Source organism: Crinia signifera, chromosome 7, assembly GCF_055691185.1.
Source record: "Crinia signifera chromosome 7, ASM5569118v1, whole genome shotgun sequence".
Taxonomy (NCBI): Eukaryota; Metazoa; Chordata; class Amphibia; order Anura; family Myobatrachidae; genus Crinia; species Crinia signifera.
The window spans coordinates 95,671,157-95,690,918 of record NC_139223.1 but is presented as its reverse complement, the minus strand read 5'-3'; the positions used below and the strand labels follow the sequence as shown (position 1 = coordinate 95,690,918).

The window sequence follows — 19,762 nt, the reverse complement described above, 5'->3', positions numbered from 1 at the left end:
TCGACAATCGTTTAGGTCGACAGGTCATTAGGTCGACACAAGCATTAGGTCGAAAGTGTCAAGGTCAACAGTCAAAAGGTGGACATGGGGTTTTTCACTATTTTTGAGCAGACATGTGTCCGGCAGGTGGTATTTCATGCCCCACCATCCACTAGGGCTTGGGGGGAGAAAATAGTGTGCCGAGTGCAGTGAGGCACCGTGCACGAAGCATAGCGAGCGAATCGACGGGATGTGGTGCACTGGTAACTGTCCATGTCGACTTTGTCGACACTCGGGTAAAGAAACCAGTGAAAAACCCCATGTCGACCTTTTGACACCCAACCTAATGCTTGTGTCTGCCTATTGACCTGTCGACCTTGTCCCATGTCGACCAACTTGCTGTAGACCCAATGATCCCAACCCGTTTCACAGAGGATATGCTTTAACACTTCACTTTTTTTTACAAATACAGATCCAGTATCAGTTATCCGGATATCCAATAGAATTATCTTAAGGAAATATTTGGGACAGGTCTTTGCAAAGATTACGATAATCACTTTGTAAAACACAAAAGAAAAGTGATTCAAATCAAGAAAGCAGAACTGACACTAGAGGTATATGTAATGGGTTGCCAGTCCAGCGGTCCTGCAGGAGTTTTTTTTATTTTTTTTTTAAGGTGCCTCATTTTGCCTTGTAAGTGACTCTCCTTAAGAAAAAAAAAAATCCACAACCCATTACAGCAAAATCAGAATAAACCTTTCAAATTATCTATGACTTATTTTCTTGACTTTAGGAATTGTTAAATTCAGACAGAGCTTGCTGAATTTTTGCTCCCATTTTTAAACAGTTCAATTCATTTAAGAATAACCTGCTAATATTATAGTCTTCCACACCGATGCAACTCATACACACCAACAGAGGCAGCTCACCCTTAATCTCTAAAACTGACTTTATGTTGCCCTGGGCAGGGGCAAAAGCAGGATTTTCAGAAGGGAGTTTCCAGAGAGGGGCGGGCAAACACGGAGATGAACACTTAGGTGATCCAGTATATGCCGGGTCAGTTAAAGTATTATAGATAGACCAAATGTACATAAATAATAATAATATAAATATATATATATATATATATATATATATATATATATATATATATATATTTAACAGCAGTGAAGACCCCTGGGCATAACAATGTATTGGGACCCCTACCTATCCTCCAGCGTTAGGGATGCTATGAGCGGAAGCTTTGATGTCCCGCGGGTGGTAGGGGGATATTATATCAACCGCTCAGCATGTAGGACTTGGATCAGTAATTTCCACTAATTACCCCTTTACTGCACAGATGGTGGGAGAAGGGGGCATTGGACAAACTCCATTGAGGACATTCACAGTGATTTATCTAGTAGTTCTCTCCTGCAATTAGCAAAATAGGTTTGTAGTACAGTTGAATGTGTGTAAAATAGTGATTTGGTGGCTTCCGGGTTTCAGCTATGTCTGTATACCAAGAAATCTATACAATAAGCTTCTGGGTTGATTTTATATAAAGTTTAAATGTATCTCACGGTCACAAAAGCACAGGACACACTATGTTAAAAATGCATCTCTTTATGGAAACAAAGAATAAAAATAATGAAGATCTAGATAATCAAGAATGTACAAAATAGAAAATATTAATGTTAATGATGCAAAAATTAAAACTCTAACTAGTCTGCCAAGAATAACTTCCACAATTCAGCAGGTAAGTTAGTGCAGTTTGAAGATAAGACAGCCCTTTTTTTTTAATAAGGAGCACAATAATCCACCTTTTAGCAAATGGTCATGTTAGTAGCTTAGGCCAGGGGTGGAGGTTAATAAGCATCAAGCAGCAGTTTGCCCGTTGGCGTGTATGCAGACACGCAGCAATGTCCCTAAAGTTAATGTTGTGTGGTCATAAATAAATCAGTACCTCAGGCAATAACCAATAGTAGAATAAGTTAGCAGGTAGTATATGATAAGCTCATCTAAAGCTCAGTGTCCATGAGTGTAGGGTGGCGGGGGCGACCTGTACCTCCTGCGGGGAAACAGTGATGGCATCTGCGCACTAGAGAATGGTGGCCTGGTGGAACGTCACTGATGCCAGTGCAAGGCTCTGAGTCGTGTGGTGGAGCACTGATGGTAGGCTGGATCAAGGGAAGCTGGCACTGTGGATATAGTATGTGTACCATTACCATTATTGTCCAGGCTCCAGCTAGGAAAAGCACATTTCTGCGCTAAAACTGCCAGGTGCAGTCAGTCTGACAAAGGCTGCTTCTTCCCTTGGCAGGTGTTTGGTTTCTAAGTGGAATACGGACCCGACCCACTTAGGTGGAAGGGTAATTGAGGCACTTAACAAGAGTGGTTTTAAGTAAAGCAGCTGCTTTAGACAGGATAGTTATTCCTGTGTTAACATGGGAAGCCAAAAAAAGAAGAGGGAGCAGTGCTATTTTATATAAACAAAATTAAACAATTGGATTGTTTTTATATTTGAAAATGTTATTAGTTTTAATAAATGGCATTAAAATTGAAACCATAAAAAACACACCATGGTATCAAGTAGCATAAGTAAAAAAATGTGTAATAAACACCCACTCAATGCGATGGCCTGATGGCCTGGTGGTTCCATTCCTATAAACGCCCCAATAAACAGTATGTAATAATGGTTACCACCCTTATTGTTACTGGCAAGGCATCCTGATCCGTTCAAAACTCCATGTGGTCAGATTAGGATGCCCTGCTGCTAGCACTCCTAGCTCCTCTTCTTTGTTTGGTTTCTAAGGGCAGATTTTTTGGTACCAGCCAACGCTTGAGGGATCAAGGCTCTGAAAAAGCTAAGTGCCTAATAGGGTCTTTTTATGCTGCAGTCATTGTCAAATACCTAGGTGCTAGGTTTAATATCCAGAGGTTACATCATTGGACTCAGGTGTACCCCTTGGACTAGTCTATCCAATATATAATCTCAGAAATTACTCCAGTTCCTCCACTAAAATGGAATTTGGGGTTTTACGTCGGGTTTTTCATTGAACACTATATTGTGTAGACTTTTATTTTTTCAAATTGAATCTCTGATCAGTGATCCATAGCATGGAAGCCAATAAATGTCTTTTGAGGCCAAAAGTCGAGAATGTGTATCTCCACGTTCTGATTTGGGCAGGTGATCAATATATCATTTGTTTTGCAAGTGGATCCAATCACTATCAGTTCCAGGCCCCCTACCATTTGGTGTAGTCAAGACTCTGCATTTTCCAAAAAGCTTTTCAAAATTTGAGCCTTTGCATCTTCAGTTTGTTACATTGTATTTATTATGGCTATTGCCAGAGGCGTAACTAGAACTTTGTTGGCCCACAACAAAGAGGTTGCTGACCTCTCCCCTTCATCACACGTTGCTGACCTCTCCCCTTCATCACACGTTGCTGACCTCTCCCCTTCATCACACGTTGCTGACCTCTCCCCTTCATCACACGTTGCTGACCTCCCCCTTCATCACACATTGCTGACCTCTCCCCTTCATCACACGTTGCTGACTTCTCCCCTTCATCACACGTTGCTGACCTCTCCCCTTCATCACACGTTGCTGACCTCTCCCCTTCATCACACGTTGCTGACCTCTCCCCTTCATCACACGTTGCTGACCTCTCCCCTTCATTACACGTTGCTGACCTCTCCCCTTCATCACACGTTGCTGACCTCTCCCCTTCATCACACGTTGCTGACCTCTCCCCTTCATCACACGTTGCTGACCTCTCCCCTTCATCACACGTTGCTGACCTCTCCCCTTCATCACACGTTGCTGACCTCTCCCCTTCATCACACGTTGCTGACCTCTCCCCTTTATCACACGTTGCTGACCTCTCCCCTTCATCACACGTTGCTGACCTCTCCCCTTCATCACACGTTGCTGACCTTCCCCCCTTCATCACCCGTTGGTGACCTCCCCCCTTCAGCCCACATTGGTTCCCTCCCCCCTTCAGCCCACATTTGGTTCCCGACCCCCCCCCCCCTCCAGAACATTGATACCGAGCAGTGCGTGCTGAGCTGGGGAGAGAGGTTGTGCTGTGGCGGCAGCCATTAATCTCTCTACCCAGTACCTGGCTCCCTGCAATTGGGGAGCAGGACCCATCCCCCCAATTATTGAAGGGAAATTAGTGGTTTGCCACAGCTTAATACATGGAGCAGTTAGCATATCTACGATGTGTTTCAATTAGGATTGTGGTTATAAACCATGCACTTTGTTGACTCTAGTTAAGTCACTCAAATGACTAAATGCACATCAGGGGTGAAATTTAATAGGATGAGAGATTTGGTAAGACCTCTCCAGTTTTTTTAAAGCGCCAATTCTTTACACTGCAGAACCAATTTCATTTTGAAGTGTAAATGATTGGCGCTTTAAAAAAACCCTGGAGATTTCTTACCAAATCTCTCACTTTCTGAATCTCTCATCCTATAAAATTTCACCCTATATCTCCAAAAATCAATGTGGTTTGACCCCTTTGTAAATCTCCTCTCCAGCCACTTGCAAATCAACTATAAAACATAAAATGCCCATGATCTACTTTAAATACATGCTTATAATGGGCATATTTGCAGAGCAAAATTTCTATTATAGATGTTTAATATTCTACTTAAATATTAGCAATAAAATGTCTCTGTTTGCATTGGTAAATTATGTAATCATAGATGAGTAATTTGTCAATGTATTATAACTGTATATTTTCTACCTAACAGTATTAAACTTAACAAGTTACTTTGTTTCAGTGGTGTGGAAGGTCCAACTTGATGTTGTAGTTCTGCAGTCAGACTCCCTTTCAGAAAATATTGCTGCTTTTACCTTTGTTTCTGGAAAGTCAAACTGTAAGTGTAGCACAATGCAAATTAATATATAAAGATGCTTTCTTATGGAACATTATAACAAAATTGCATTTCATAAAACACTTTTTCAGATTGAGTGGGAATAGTATGTGCAAGTCTCAGTCCACTCATTTCACGCAAATGATTGCTTGTTTACAGTATAATCATTGATTGTATTTTCATAAATTTTATTTGTAAATCCCATAGTATTTTACACATTAAGATTACCTTCTGCTGACTCTGCACCGAACGAAACACGCTGGGTTTTCTTCTTTTGCTGTTATTCCAATTATGGAAGAAATACACTAAAGTGTTATACCAATGTGAACCATTCTGTGTATAATCATCTTGACGTCATGTTTTCAGTGTTTCCATTTTTTAAAACAAACACAATGTTTTTCTTATTAATCTTTTACTGTTATATGAGCCGAGTAAAGGGTCAGTTTTATATGATATAAATTGTTTACTAGCACACTTCTATATCTTTGATTTCATACGGTGTGTGTGTGTGTGTGTGTGTGTGTGTGTGTGTGTGTGTATATGTGTGTATATATGTGTGTGTATATATATGTATATATATATATATATATATATATATATACATACACAAGTACATGTTGATTGCCTCTGTGTTTGTGCATGTGTGAAAAAGAAAATTTCACTTGCTGCCAAAAGATGCCAGCGTTTTGGATACACAAATGGAAACTATAGATAGAAAGCAGAAGGAGAAGAGGTGACACTCAGCAGACTTGCCTGCTGCAAGTCCCGGCACCAAGCTGCCGGAAGCAGTACCATGCCAGCCGCAAACCCGCAAGGCATCTGAGGACCGCAGGCGGAAGCAGGGAGATGGACCTCAGTACAAGGAAGGCCATCATCTGCCAACCAATCAGTCCGGGCAGGCGGCCAACCGCATGGGGAAGTGATTGCCAGGGAACATTGTCCCAGCGGTGGTTCTGTCCACTTGATACTAGGTTACCGGGTAAACAATCACATACATAGAAGGCCCATAAAAAAAGGAATAAATCATAAGATAAAACCTACAACAATAATGTGATCCTATAATAAAGCAATCACATCAACATAAACACCAACACAAACTGTGCTTCAAGCCTACAGGCATTCGAATGAATTTGATAGAGCCTTAATTTCCGGTATGGCCAGACATCTAACACATCAGGCAATGTGCATCATACAGTATATACAAAACACAAAGAAATTTATGAAAAATATTCAATAAAAATATTTGAAAACAAAAAATGAAATATAAATCAAACGACAAGTAAAGATAAATACTGGACACTTCCGGTTTCTGTCAGCTATGGCTGCGGGCCCTGGTGCCCAACAGGTGAGTTCTTTTGACGAAAGTTGATTGTTGTCGAGGGGTCCCGGTGCCACAATGTGATGTATCTGTGTATATGCTATTTTCCCTGATGACCTATACCAGTGATGGCTAATTTTGATACTCCAGCTTTTGTTGAACTAAACATCCCAGCATGCCCTGGGATGTGTAGTTCAACAACAGCTGTAGTGTCAAGGTTAGCCATCACTGACATATATAGTTTCTTATATAGCGCAGCATATTCCGTTGCGCTTTACAATAGGAGACAGTGATACAACAAACTGGGTATTTACAGACAGTCAAAGGTATGTGGGCCCTGCTCGCAAGCTTACAATCTAGATCGCTATATCGAGATAGCGATTAATATATATAGTAGTATAGATTTTTATACAGCGAGAGATATAGAAGTATGTATCACTCAAAAGCCATTCTGTTTCAGATATATAGGCTGCCCAATCCATAATTACCAACACTCTTCCCCCCCCCCCCCCCCCTCCTTATTTAATCACTATGCTTTCATCTTTCTCTCGAATATTGCACTCTGCTCTTTCTTTGTTCAGGAGATGTTGCTCCACAATGGGGGGCTCGATCTTGTTGCACAGTTCTTGCTTTACTAGTTCGAGGATTGTTCCAATATATTTCCCTTTTGATGCTATCGAATAATGCTTGGATGTTGCCTTTAATCCTGATTTTGACACCTGTCCATATTTCTGTGTCTCCTTTTCTCAGAAAGTGCCTTTTCAAGGTGAGTTGCCTTGTAAATTTATTCAGGTCTCTGAATGTGTCGAACTTCTTCTTTGCTTTAGTGGGTGCAAAGAATAAGCATTTGTTGGGTAAAGATGTTTTGGAGGCTGTCAGAGTGCGTTGTGATCGATTGAAGATTCCTTTCATAGCCAGAAGGTTTATTGTAGATTTCTTTGCTTGTGATAACCTTTGCTTCCCCCAGCATCCTCCTCTTCTAGCCTTCTTTTCATATGTTATGTGTGCCTTGTCTTCTCTGTTACAGACGTAACAGATGTACAGATGTAACCTGTCCTTGGTGCGTGTAATTGAGCCTGGGGATAAAAAAAAATCCTTCTCTCCGTGAATCTGTGCGATTTCCTGTAGTGTTGTGGATCTGTTGGTTGGATACACAGGAAGATGTTTCCTTGTTTCCCAGTCTTGATTCCTTGAATCCTTTCTTGTGTTTTCTATTTTCTTCTAATAGTATATGCTGCCCATGTTCTGTTGTGCTGTACTTCTAACCCTGCTCCAGTTTTCGATCTTGTTCTTAAAATTCAGTTTGTCCCTGTAGAATCTCTTCTCCTTGTTTTTTGTGACCTTAGCCTCTATTCATTCTAGTTTCTAGTTAAGAACCTTCTAGTTAAATTTGAAGTCCTTGTGAATCTCTATCTTGGACTCAGAGTCCTTAATCTCTAATTCCACGGAGAAGAGAACACCCTTTTTCTCCGTTACTAGAAGTCTCATAAGATTGAACAATTGTGTAATGTTGAGTCCCACTCCGAGCCAAAAGTTAGTTGGTTGTAGTAATCTTTTACCTCTTGGGACTGTGTCAGCGCTAAGTGTTCAAGTCCTTTTATGTCCCAACGGGTTCTCATCTCCTTGGTACAGAGTTTTTCCATGATCCAAAAGAGGTAATCAAAGTAGCCAGCGAATGTGGATGTTCTCTGTACTTTTTTCTAATTAAAGATTTTGACCAGCATCGTTCCATTTTTTTTCCTCTTTCATTCCCTCAAAACATATTAGTACTGAACCAAGAAGAAGGACATGCAACAATGCAGCTAATACACCTACAGGCGTCCTATGGTGTCAGAAATTGAATATAATGAGACAATATTCTAGGTAATATATTAGAGCGCACATTTATTAATACAATCTTAAACAATAATTAAATACCTGACGATAAAATGGACACATTCTGCCAGCTAATACGGAAGCTAACACTGCTCATTCTAGGTTTTTTGGTAGGGACCTCTTGGGATACCAAGCATTGAGCATCTTCTTCTCATATACTCCAGTGTTACCTCTTTTCATCCATTGTCGTTGCCTGTATTGTTTACGTTCTATTTTTTTTTTAAATGTTCATTACATGTGAGCATTTTATGACAAATAAAGATTGAATTTTCTCCTTCATCCACTAGGTGTCACTGGAGTTACACTGGGGAATAGAAGGCGACCACAGGGAGCATGGGCACTTTAAAAAATAAATTAGTGTGACCAACTCCTCCCCTTCTACTTCCCCTCCCAGGCAGTCTTAGATCGTGCCCAAAATTTGGCTCATCTCCTGGGCTTTTTGTAATTAGGGCATAAAGCAGCAAGTTTTGCCTTTGAGGACAGGCAGATAGTTGCTGCTACTATCTGCCTGCGACGTGGGAGCCTGCCGGAGGAAGCCGGCTGCTGCTTATAGGGTTTGCGCCCGGCTCCCTGGCTGACAGAGACCACCGTCTCTGGAGCTGTAACGGACACCGCTCACACGAAGCGTGCACCCGATCCTCCCCCAGCCCCACCGCCGACGGTATGGCCGCAGCACTGTGAGTATTACCCTGCCTTCCTGTTAGAGGAAGGTCAGGGACACAAACGGCGGTGCAGCATAGGGTTTTTTAAACCTGGCGCCATTATGGGTGACTGAGCTGCCGGGCGGGGGGCGGAGTCACCGCGCGGTGCTTCCCAGCAGGCCTTGGCATACCCCAGCGTTCCTGCAAGTCGCGGCGGCCATCTTGGACATTTGGCGCCGCTGAACACGCTGCTGGAGGCTCCACTATTGCGCTGTAGATCTCTCCTAAGACTGCAACTGGGCGATCCTTGTCCCCTGGTGACCGTCCTGCTGAACGCTCTACCCGGTCTGTGAGTTACAGTGGGGATTAGAGCTAGGTGGAGACAGTTTGGGCTGTGTCTCAAATAGAGCTTAGTGCTCCTAGTTTATATACCATAGCGCTGTTCAAGGCTCTGTGACGGCTCTTTTACTTTTACGGTCTCTCCCTTCCAGTATATATTGCTGCCTATCCTATGCCTACTATCTGTGTACAGTGTGGTAGTGTGTGGTGATTACTGGGTGTTTTACCATGGCAGGGGGTAGCTCCAAGAGGGTTACTTGCAAGAAGTGTAATGTAAGATTTACACCTTCTAAGGAGGGAGACTCTATTTGTGATAAATGCACTGCTTTACCCCCAGCACCAGAGTCTCCCGTGCATACCCCTGTTTGGGCATCACAACTCGCTGATGTAATGTCTCATTTAGCTTGTGAGCTCTCAGCAGCTCAAAAGGATAGAGAGACTTCCAGAACTCAGCAGGCATCCTTGGCTTCTGCTGTGCAGAGTTTAACAAAAGCCTTGACCCCAGCAGAGGGCGCTTCATCTTCTAGGCAAAATCCCCCTCCCTTACTCAGGAAAAGGGTATTACAACCCTCTGGGGATTCTGGGGAGTATGAGGATATGCCTGATCTGGAGGAGGGCGGATTTTCCCTTCCAGCTAATGATGATGTGGATGAACCTGAGGCTCAAGCATTGTATACGCAAGAGCCGGCCCCAGCCACACAAGGCTTGGAGGACCTCATACACATGGTTAAGATTGCCTGCAAGGTGTCAGATGACACAGACATTCCTGTCGATCCCTCTTTCTTTGGGAAGAGACAAAGACAGACACCCACCTTTCCTCCAGCTGAGGAGTTAGATGAACATATTTTGCAGGCTTGGAATCACCCTGACAAAAAGTTCCAGGTACCGCAGCGGTTTCTTTCTGCTTATCCTCTCCCACCGGAGGGTAGAAAGAGGATTGAGATTCCACCAGTAGTGGACTCGTCAGTCTCACGACTGTCTAAAAAGACAGTTCTCCCGGTTCCGGGTGCAACCACTCTTAAGGACACGTCTGACCGTAAGTTGGAGGTAACCCTTAAGAATATTTTTTCTGCGGCTGGAATTATTCAGCGTCCGGCCCAGGTCGGATGCTGGGTAAATAAGGCCATGGGGGTGTGGGCTTCTCAGATCCTAACAGGTTTGTGAGGGCTCTGACTCTGCCTCCATTGTTCAGCTTGCTGAACAGATCCAAGAGGCATCCTTGTATTTGATAGAAGCCTCTTCTGACATCTGCATGGTTGCAGCCAAAGTTTCGGCCTTATCCATCTCTGCTCGCAGAGCTCTCTGGTTACGCCAATGGCAGGCTGACGCAGAGTCAAAGCGTGCGGTGGAGGCCCTGGCGTTCAATGAGGAGGTTCTTTTTGGGCCAGAGCTCGACAAGTGGATATTCCAAGCAACGGGAGGTAAGTCCCACTTCCTTCCCTCAGCGGCTCCACCGACTACACGCAGGACCCCTCAAAGGCCCTCTTTTCGGTCCTTTCGGCTGACGACCAGATTCAGAGGTCGTTCCAGAGGCGGAGCTCCATCTAGAGGTTCCAGAGGAAGCCAGCCGCATGACTGTCCACGGTCCCATCTGGGGGATCCTAGGGTCGGGGCCCGACTGCTGTCCCTCTGTCACATCTGGCTACAGTCTTGTCAGGGTTACAAGATCCATTTCCGGTTGCTCCCTCCAAACAGGTTTTTCAAGACCGGTCTCCCAGTCTCAGGGGACAAGGCGCAACTTCTGTTGTCAGCAATCCGCAAGCTGCGGACAACAGGAGTTGAGATACCAGTACCCGAAGATCAGCGTACTCAGGGATACTACTCCAGTCTGTTCCTTGTACCGAAGCCGGACGGCTCGGTGAGGCCCATTCTAAATCTCAAGGATTTGAATCCTTTCCTACAAGCGGTCAAATTCAAAATGGAGTCCCTGCAGTCGGTGATACAGGGACTGGAACAGGGAGAGTTCCTGGTATTTTTGGATATCAGGGATGAGTACCTGCACATCCCTATCTGGCCTCCTCACCAGGCCTTCCTCCGGTTTTCTATACAGGACCAACACTGGCAGTTCCAGGTCCTGCCGTTCGGTCTCATCGGCCCCCAGGGTCTTCACCAAGGTGGTGGCGGTGATGATGGAGGTCCTCAGGGCTCAGGGGGTTACCATCATCCCCTACTTGGACGATCTTCTTCTGAAGAATCGTTCAAGGGAGGCTCTGTTGTCCAACATACAGCTCACCCAGGAGACTCATCAGTCATGGGTGTATTCTGAACTTTGCAAAGTCTCAGTTACAGCCGTCTCAACGACTTCTCTTCTTGGGGATGATTCTGGACACCCAGCAGATGAAAGTTTTCCTGCCGCCCGACAAAATTCAGTCTCTGCAGGTCCTGGTCCGGTCGGTCTTGCGACATCCGCAAGTATCGGTGCACCTATGCACCAGACTCTTGGGGAAGATGGTGTCCTCCTTCGAGGCGGTACAGTACGGCCGCTTCCACTCGCGCCAATTCCAGTTGTCTCTCCTTCACCAGTGGTCAGGGTCTCTCCTACATCTTCAACAACGGGTGACCCTGTCCCCTCGAGCCCGTCTGTCCCTGCTGTGGTGGCTAAACTCAGCAAACCTGCAAAGAGGCAGGAGGTTCGGCATATGGGAGTGGATTCTCCTCACCACAGACACCAGCCTACGAGGCTGGGGAGCGGTAACTCTGGAACACTAGTTCCAGGGTTTGTGGACGAGGCAGGAGAGCTTACTCTCCATCAATGTGCTGGAACTCAGAGCAGTCTACTATGCTCTTCTACAGGCGGGACACCTTCTGCGGGGCAGAGCCATCAGTCCAGTCCGACAACGCCACAGCCGTCGCCTACATAAACAAGCAGGGCGGCACTCAGGGACGGGTGGCGATGAAGGAAGTGAGCAGGATCATCCTCTTGGCTCAGGACCATGCTCAGGCTCTGTCAGCAGTGTTCATTCCCGGAGTAGACAATTGGGAGGCCGACTTTCTAAGTCGGCTGGATGCCCACCAGGGGGAATGGTGCCTCAACTCACAGGTGTTTCAGACCCTAGTACATCGTTGGGGTTGTCCTCAGGCGGACCTGATGGCGTCCCGCCACAACTTCCAGCTCCCAATATACTTCGCACGGACTCGAGATCCTCAGGCCGCAGGGGTGGACGCTCTGGTCGCTCCTTGGCCGTTTCAGTTCGTTTACCTCTTCCCTTCCTTTCCGTTGATACCTGAGGTATTAAAACGCATTCGCAGGGAGGGGGTAACAGCGCTTCTGATAGCGCCGGATTGGCCCCGGCGCTCGTGGTACACAAACCTGACTGATCTTCTGATCGACGAGCCATGGCCTCTGCAAGAGGACCTCCTCAGTCAGGGTCCTTTCATCTACCCAGATTTAGGACGTCTGCATTTGACGGCGTGGCTGCTGAGAGGTCCATCTTGAGACATGCAGGTATCCCTAGGGCGGTAATACCTACAATGATGAGGGCCAGGAAGGAAGTCACCTCCAGACACTATCATCGGATTTGGAGATCCTATGTGGCTTGGTGCGAAAGACGCAGTGTGTCCTCTACTCTGTTCAAGAAGGCTCGACTTCTTCTGTTTTTACAGGAGGGTTTGAACTCTGGACTTAGGCTGAATACCCTGAAGGTTCAGGTTTCAGCTCTTTCCGTTTTTTTTCCAAAAACGTCTGGCCCTCATTCCTGAAGTTCACACTTTTTTCCAGCACCCTATTCGACCTCCTACGGCTCCCTGGGACCTGGAGTTGGTTCTCCGATATTTAAGATCATCGGTATTTGAGCCGTTAGAAGAAGTGGATCTTCGTTATCTCACATGTTTCGGAATTGGGTGCGCTTTCTTGTCGCTCACCGTTCCTTCAGTTTCATCCGGACAGAGCGGAGCTCCGTACCAGTCTTTCCTTTCTTCCAAAGGTGGTCTCGGCGTTCCACATGAACCAACCCATCATGGTTCCAGCATTCACAGAGGCTTCACCAGAGGATAGGTCTTTGGATGTGGTGAGGGCCCTGCGTGTCTGTCTCTCGCACGGCTTCTTTTCGCAAGACGGATGTCTCGTTTGTTACCTACGACCCGGTGCGTTGTGGATGGCCAGCTTCGAAGCAAACGCTGGTCAGATGGATCCGTCTGACAATTCGTCAGGCATACCTTGCTGAGGCTCAGACGCCTCCTTTTAACATAGGGGCGCACTCCACCAGATCGGAGGGTCCTTCATGGGCGGCTGCCCGTGGGGTATCCCTCTAACAGCTGTCGAGCTGTGACATGGTCAGGTTGGCATACCTTTGTGCGATTTTATAGGTTTGACACCTTTGCGGCACCAGCTTCTCAGTTTGGCCGCTCTGTTTTAAGGGGATCTCAGCGCTCACCCACCCGGGTTGCAAGCTCTGGGACGTCCCCAGTGTAACTCCAGTGACACCTAGTGGATGATAGAGAAACAGGGATTTTGTACTTACCGTAAATCCTTTTCTCCGAGTCCACAGGTGTCACTGGACGCCCACCTCAGCGCTGTTCTGCACCTGTTATGTTCAGTGTTAGGTTCCTAATGGGTAACCTCTGGAGTTTCCCCTTGTCAGGGTTATATAAATATGGTTATTACACACCTGTTTCGTCTTGTTTGACTCTGTGTGTGATGTTGTTTTCACTTATTTCTTCTGCGGCTGACGTCAGGGGCCCCAGGGATTACAGTGGGTAGAGAGTGAGGTCACGACCTTTCCAGCACCAGAAAGGATAAAACTTCTGGACTGCCCAGAGACAGCCCTGGCTCCTCCCCTCCTCTACCCTGCCTCCTAGGCTAGCTACTTTCAGTTTTGATTGTGCTGGCAGGAGCCAACACGCATTTTGAAAGGAGCTGCTTTTAGCAGCCTAAACTTTTTTTTATTTTTACACTGACTGGAGTCAGTGACAGAGCAGCAGCGCTGAGGGTCTGTTAGACCCCTGCACTGCGCTCCATCACCCGGGACCCGGCAGCCGCATCACCTCACACGTGGCTTCCACAGCTGGGGTGTCGGCTGGCTGCAGGCACTGAGGAGACGCAGCCGCGACGGGGACCGGGACTTCAGCGGTGACAACCGCTTCAGGTAACGCGCTCCCCGCTGGGAGCGTGCGCATGTAATAGCGACTGAGCAGCTCGGCGAGGGGGATGCCGGGCTGCACTAGCAAGTGGCCAGAACGCCGCCTTTCAATAGGTTGTGCACCCTGCCCTGCTGGACCACCAGGGAGACTTGAGTGTGGGCAGCGGTGTCGGTATGCGGGGCCGCCCGGCAAGCGCCGGATCCCCGCCGTTTTACCGACGCCGCATGAGTCATTAATCCCAGGTGGCCATTTGCTAGTAGGGAGAAGGGAGCCTCTCCTCACACAGCCCTCTCCTGGAGACAGGAGCTAGGATATACCCACGTGAGTTTCCAGCCCTGGTCTCTTCCTGCCTGCCTGCCTGCTGCATAGTGATAGAGGGACACGGAGAGCACTTTGCCAGTCCGGGGTCCACTTCTTCACAGCCAGGCCATTTGGGCAAATCCCCCCTGTACCTCTCCTACTGGAGCACAGGTTACAGCAATTTATGCTCCTGCCGGCCATAGTGCTTTGCGGAGCTCAGTGCCACTTTATTATTTGCATTATATGTGTGCTGTGTCTCTTATACTGTGTTAACACCATCACTGCATGTCAGAAGTATAGTGTGTTACCTGTACCAGTGTAGCTGCCTCTTGTACAATGTCAGAGGACAGCGATAGTGACACAGGGGCTCTTTTATTGGTGTCCTGCACACATTGCAAGGCTAGCCCGAGTACCGCCGGCCAGCATGGACAGTTGTGAGTATATCTTAGATGCTAGGGAAATGGGGGGAGGGGGGAATATGGGTTTTCCGCACACAAATAGATTACCCCTATATATTGATTCTTTGTAGGGGGTTCTCAGGGTGCCGCCTTATTTATTCTGGCGGGGGTGCTATCCAGGCAAATATCATGCAGAGTAGAGGGAGGTAAGAGAAGGATTTGCTCTGCGGATGCACTCCAAAAGGACAGAAATTAATAGACACGTTAAAATCTTTTAATCTTTATTTCAATCAATTTTTTAGTGGATTTACAGGAAAAGGCTCCTACTGGCAGTGAAATTTTTTTTAAGGAGTTTTTTATCGTTTTAACCCCTTCCTGACAGAGCCAGTTTTTGCGTTCCTGACAGAGCCCTTTTTTTCAAATCTGACATGTCTCACTTAAGTGGGGATAACTTTTTTTTGCTTTTACTTATCCCAGTGGTTTTGAGATTGTTTTTTCGTGACACATTGTACTTCAAATTAGTGGTAAATTTGGGTCGATACAGTCTGTGTTTTTTTGTGAAAAATACCAAAATATCGTGAAAAAATGGAAAATTTAGCGATTTGCAAAATGTTAAATTTTCTGCTTGTGAGACAAATAATCTTACCACTCAAAATAGTGAATAACTAACATAGACCATATGTCTACTTTATGTTGACATCATTATTTCAACTTCCTTTTAATTTTTTGGGACACTAGGAGGCTTACAATATGAATAGCAAATTCTCAAATTTTCAAGAAAATTTCAAACACTGATTTTTTTAGGGACCAGTTCAGTTCTGATGTGACTTTGAGGGACTTGTATGTGAGACACCCCCATAAATGATGCCATTTCAAAAACTGCACCCCTCACAGTATTCAAAACAGCATTTTGGAAGTTTGTTAACCCTTTAGGTGTTTCACAGGAATTAAAACAAAGTGTAGGTGAAATTTCAAAATTTCTTTTTTTTTGCAGATTTGCAATTTTAATACATTTTTATAAGGAACACAGTACATTTTACTAGAGAAATGTGACTAAAAATTGATTCCCCCAATTCTTTTGTTTTCATAAATATCCTATATGTGGCCCTAGTGTGCACGGTGACCAAACCACAGGCTTCATAATAGAAGGAGCACCTACTTGATTTTGGAGCCTCCTTTTTATGAGATTATTTTTTAGGCACCATGTAGGTTTCAAGGCACCATAAGATGCTAAAAGTTAGGAACCCCCCCACAAGTGACCCCATTTTGCAAACTACACCCCTCAGGGAATTCATCTAGGGGTATAGTGTACATTTCAAACCCCCAGGGGTTTCACCAATTGTGGTACAACTGGGCAGTGAAAATGAAAAATTATTTTTTTTACACAAAAATGCAGTTCTGGCTCCAAATTTGTCATTTTCAGAAGGTATGAAGGAGACAAAGCACCCCAAAATCTGTGCCCCAATTTCTCCCGAGTACGGCAATGCCTCACATGTGACCAAAAAATACCAGTTGGGTGCATGGCAGGACTCAGAAGGGAAGGAGTGATTTTTGGATTTTGCAGCACAGATTCTGGTGGAATGAATGGTGGGTGCTATGTCGCATTAGCAAGACCCCCCAAGCACCAATACAGTGGAACCCCCCCACAAGTCACCCCATTTTGAAAACTACACCCCTCAGGGAATTCATCTAGGGGTATAGTGTACATTTCAAACCCCCAGGGGTTTCACCAATTTTGATACAAGTGGGCAGTGAAAATGAAAAATTACATTTTTTTACACAAAAATGCAGTTCTGGCTCAAAATTTTTCATTTTCAGAAGGTATGAAGGAGAAAAAGCACCCCAAAATCTGTGCCCCAATTTCTCCCGAGTACGGCAATGCCTCACATGTGACCAAAAAATACCAGTTGGGTGCATGGCAGGACTCAGAACGGAAGGAGTGATTTTTGGATTTTGCAGCACAGATTTTGGTGGAATGAATGGTGGGTGCTATGTTGCACCAATACAGTGGAACCCCCCCACAAGTCACCCCATTTTGCAAAGTACACCCCTCAGGGAATTCATCTAGGGGTATAGTGTACATTTCAAACCCCCAGGGGTTTCACCAATTTTGATACAAGTGGGCAGTGAAAATGAAAAATTATTTTTTTTACACAAAAATGCAGTTCTGGCTCCAAATTTGTCATTTTCAGAAGGTATGAAGGAGACAAAGCACCCCAAAATCTGTGCCCCAATTTCTCCCGAGTACGGCAATGCCTCACATGTGACCAAAAAATACCAGTTGGGTGCATGGCAGGACTCAGAAGGGAAGGAGTGATTTTTGGATTTTGCAGCTCAGATTCTGGTGGAATTTTGGTGGGTGCTATGTCGCATTAGCAAGACCCCCCAAGCACCAATACAGTGGAACCCCCCACAAGTCACCCCATTTTGCAAACTACACCCCTCAGGGAATTCATCTAGGGGTATAGTGTACATTTCAAACCCCCAGGGGTTTCACCAATTTTGATACAAGTGGGCAGTGAAAATGAAAAATTACATTTTTTACACAAAAATGCAGTTCTGGCTCGAAATTTTTCATTTTCAGAAGGTATGAAGGAGAAAAAGCACCCCAAAATCTGTGCCCCAATTTCTCCCGAGTACGGCAATGCCTCACATGTGACCAAAAAATACCAGTTGGGTGCATGGCAGGACTCAGAACGGAAGGAGTGATTTTTGGATTTTGCAGCTCAGATTCTGGTGGAATTTTGGTGGGTGCTATGTCGCATTAGCAAGACCCCCCAAGCACCAATACAGTGGAACCCCCCCACAAGTCACCCCATTTTGAAAACTACACCCCTCAGGGAATTCATCTAGGGGTATAGTGTACATTTCAAACCCCCAGGGGTTTCACCAATTTTGATACAAGTGGGCAGTGAAAATGAAAAATTACATTTTTTTACACAAAAATGCAGTTCTGGCTCAAAATTTTTCATTTTCAGAAGGTATGAAGGAGAAAAAGCACCCCAAAATCTGTGCCCCAATTTCTCCCGAGTACGGCAATGCCTCACATGTGACCAAAAAATACCAGTTGGGTGCATGGCAGGACTCAGAAGGGAAGGAGTGATTTTTGGATTTTGCAGCACAGATTTTGGTGGAATGAATGGTGGGTGCTATGTTGCACCAATACAGTGGAACCCCCCCACAAGTCACCCCATTTTGCAAAGTACACCCCTCAGGGAATTCATCTAGGGGTATAGTGTACATTTCAAACCCCCAGGGGTTTCACCAATTTTGATACAAGTGGGCAGTGAAAATGAAAAATTACATTTTTTTACACAAAAATGCAGTTCTGGCTCAAAACTTTTCATTTTCAGAAGGTATGAAGGAGACAAAGCACCCCAAAATCTGTGCCCCAATTTCTCCCGAGTACGGCAATGCCTCACATGTGACCAAAAAATACCAGTTGGGTGCATGGCAGGACTCAGAAGGGAAGGAGTGATTTTTGGATTTTGCAGCTCAGATTCTGGTGGAATTTTGGTGGGTGCTATGTTGCATTAGCAAGACCCCCCAAGCACCAATACAGTGGAACCCCCCACAAGTGACCCCATTTTGCAAACTACACCCCTCAGGGAATTCATCTAGGGGTATAGTGTACATTTCAAACCCCCAGGGGTTTCACCAATTTTGATACAAGTGGGCAGTGAACATGAAAAATTACATTTTTTACACAAAAATGCAGTTCTGGCTCAAAATTTTTCATTTTCAAAAGGTATGAAGGAGAAAAAGCACCCCAAAATCTGTGCCCCAATTTCTCCCGAGTACGGCAATGCCTCACATGTGACCAAAAAATACCAGTTGGGTGCATGGCAGGACTCAGAAGGGAAGGAGTGATTTTTGGATTTTGCAGCACAGATTCTGGTGGAATGAATGGTGGGTGCTATGTTGCACCAATACAGTGGAACCCCCCCACAAGTCACCCCATTTTGCAAACTACACCCCTCAGGGAATTCATCTAGGGGTATAGTGTACATTTCAAACCCCCAGGGGTTTCACCAATTTTGATACAAGTGGGCAGTGAAAATGAAAAATTACATTTTTTTACACAAAAATGCAGTTCTGGCTCAAAATTTTTCATTTTCAGAAGGAATGAAGGAGACAAAGCACCCCAAAATCTGTGCCCCAATTTCTCCCGAGTACGGCAATGCCTCATGTGTGACCAAAAAGTGGCAGGACTCAGAAGGGAAGGAGTGATATTTGGATTTTGCAGCACAAATTCTGGTGGAATGATGGTGGGTGCTATGTCGCATTAGCAAGACCCCCAAAGCACCAATACAGTGGAACCCCCCCACAAGTGACCCCATTTTGCAAACTACACCCCTCAGGGAATTCATCTAGGGGTATAGTGTACATTTCAAACCCCCAGGGGTTTCACCAATTTTGATACAAGTGGGCAGTGAACATGAAAAATTACATTTTTTTACACAAAAATGCAGTTCTGGCACAAAATTTTTCATTTTCACAAGGAATGAAGGAGACAAAGCACCCCAAAATCTGTGCCCCAATTTCTCCCGAGTACGGCAATGCCTCACATGTGACCAAAAAATACCAGTTGGGTGCATGGCAGGACTCAGAAGGGAAGGAGTGATTTTTGGATTTTGCGGCTCAGATTCTGGTGGAATGAATGGTGGGTGCTATGTGGCATTAGCAAGACCCCCGAAGCACGGTGAAATTATGAACCTAATATTCCATAGATGTGTGGTATATTTTAAAACACTCCTTTATACATAGGCCGGGTTTGTCGGGGCAAGTGTCACACTGGAAAATAGTTTGCTTTCTTATTCCCTTTTTATAGCAAACTTTGCACCTTTTTTGTGTCCTGCCCTTTTTTCCAGTGGAGGGGATTTCATCAGGAAAATGCTGCCCTGGTACAATACGGGGGCCAGTACTAGAAGTACTGGGGCCCTCTGCCTGCTGGTTCCCAAATATTAGGCCCT

The 19,762-nt window shown here is 45.3% G+C and overlaps 1 protein-coding gene across 1 annotated transcript in view; it reads left to right on the top strand.

Moving 5' to 3' along the window:
* The window catches only part of WDR75 (WD repeat domain 75), a 334,745-nt gene that overhangs the window by 245,814 nt on the left and 69,169 nt on the right, over positions 1-19,762 (top strand). The window contains exon 16 of the mRNA XM_083153502.1: positions 4,747-4,842. Coding sequence (XP_083009628.1) covers positions 4,747-4,842 — 96 coding nt within the window. The remainder of the gene's footprint in view (positions 1-4,746; positions 4,843-19,762) is intronic.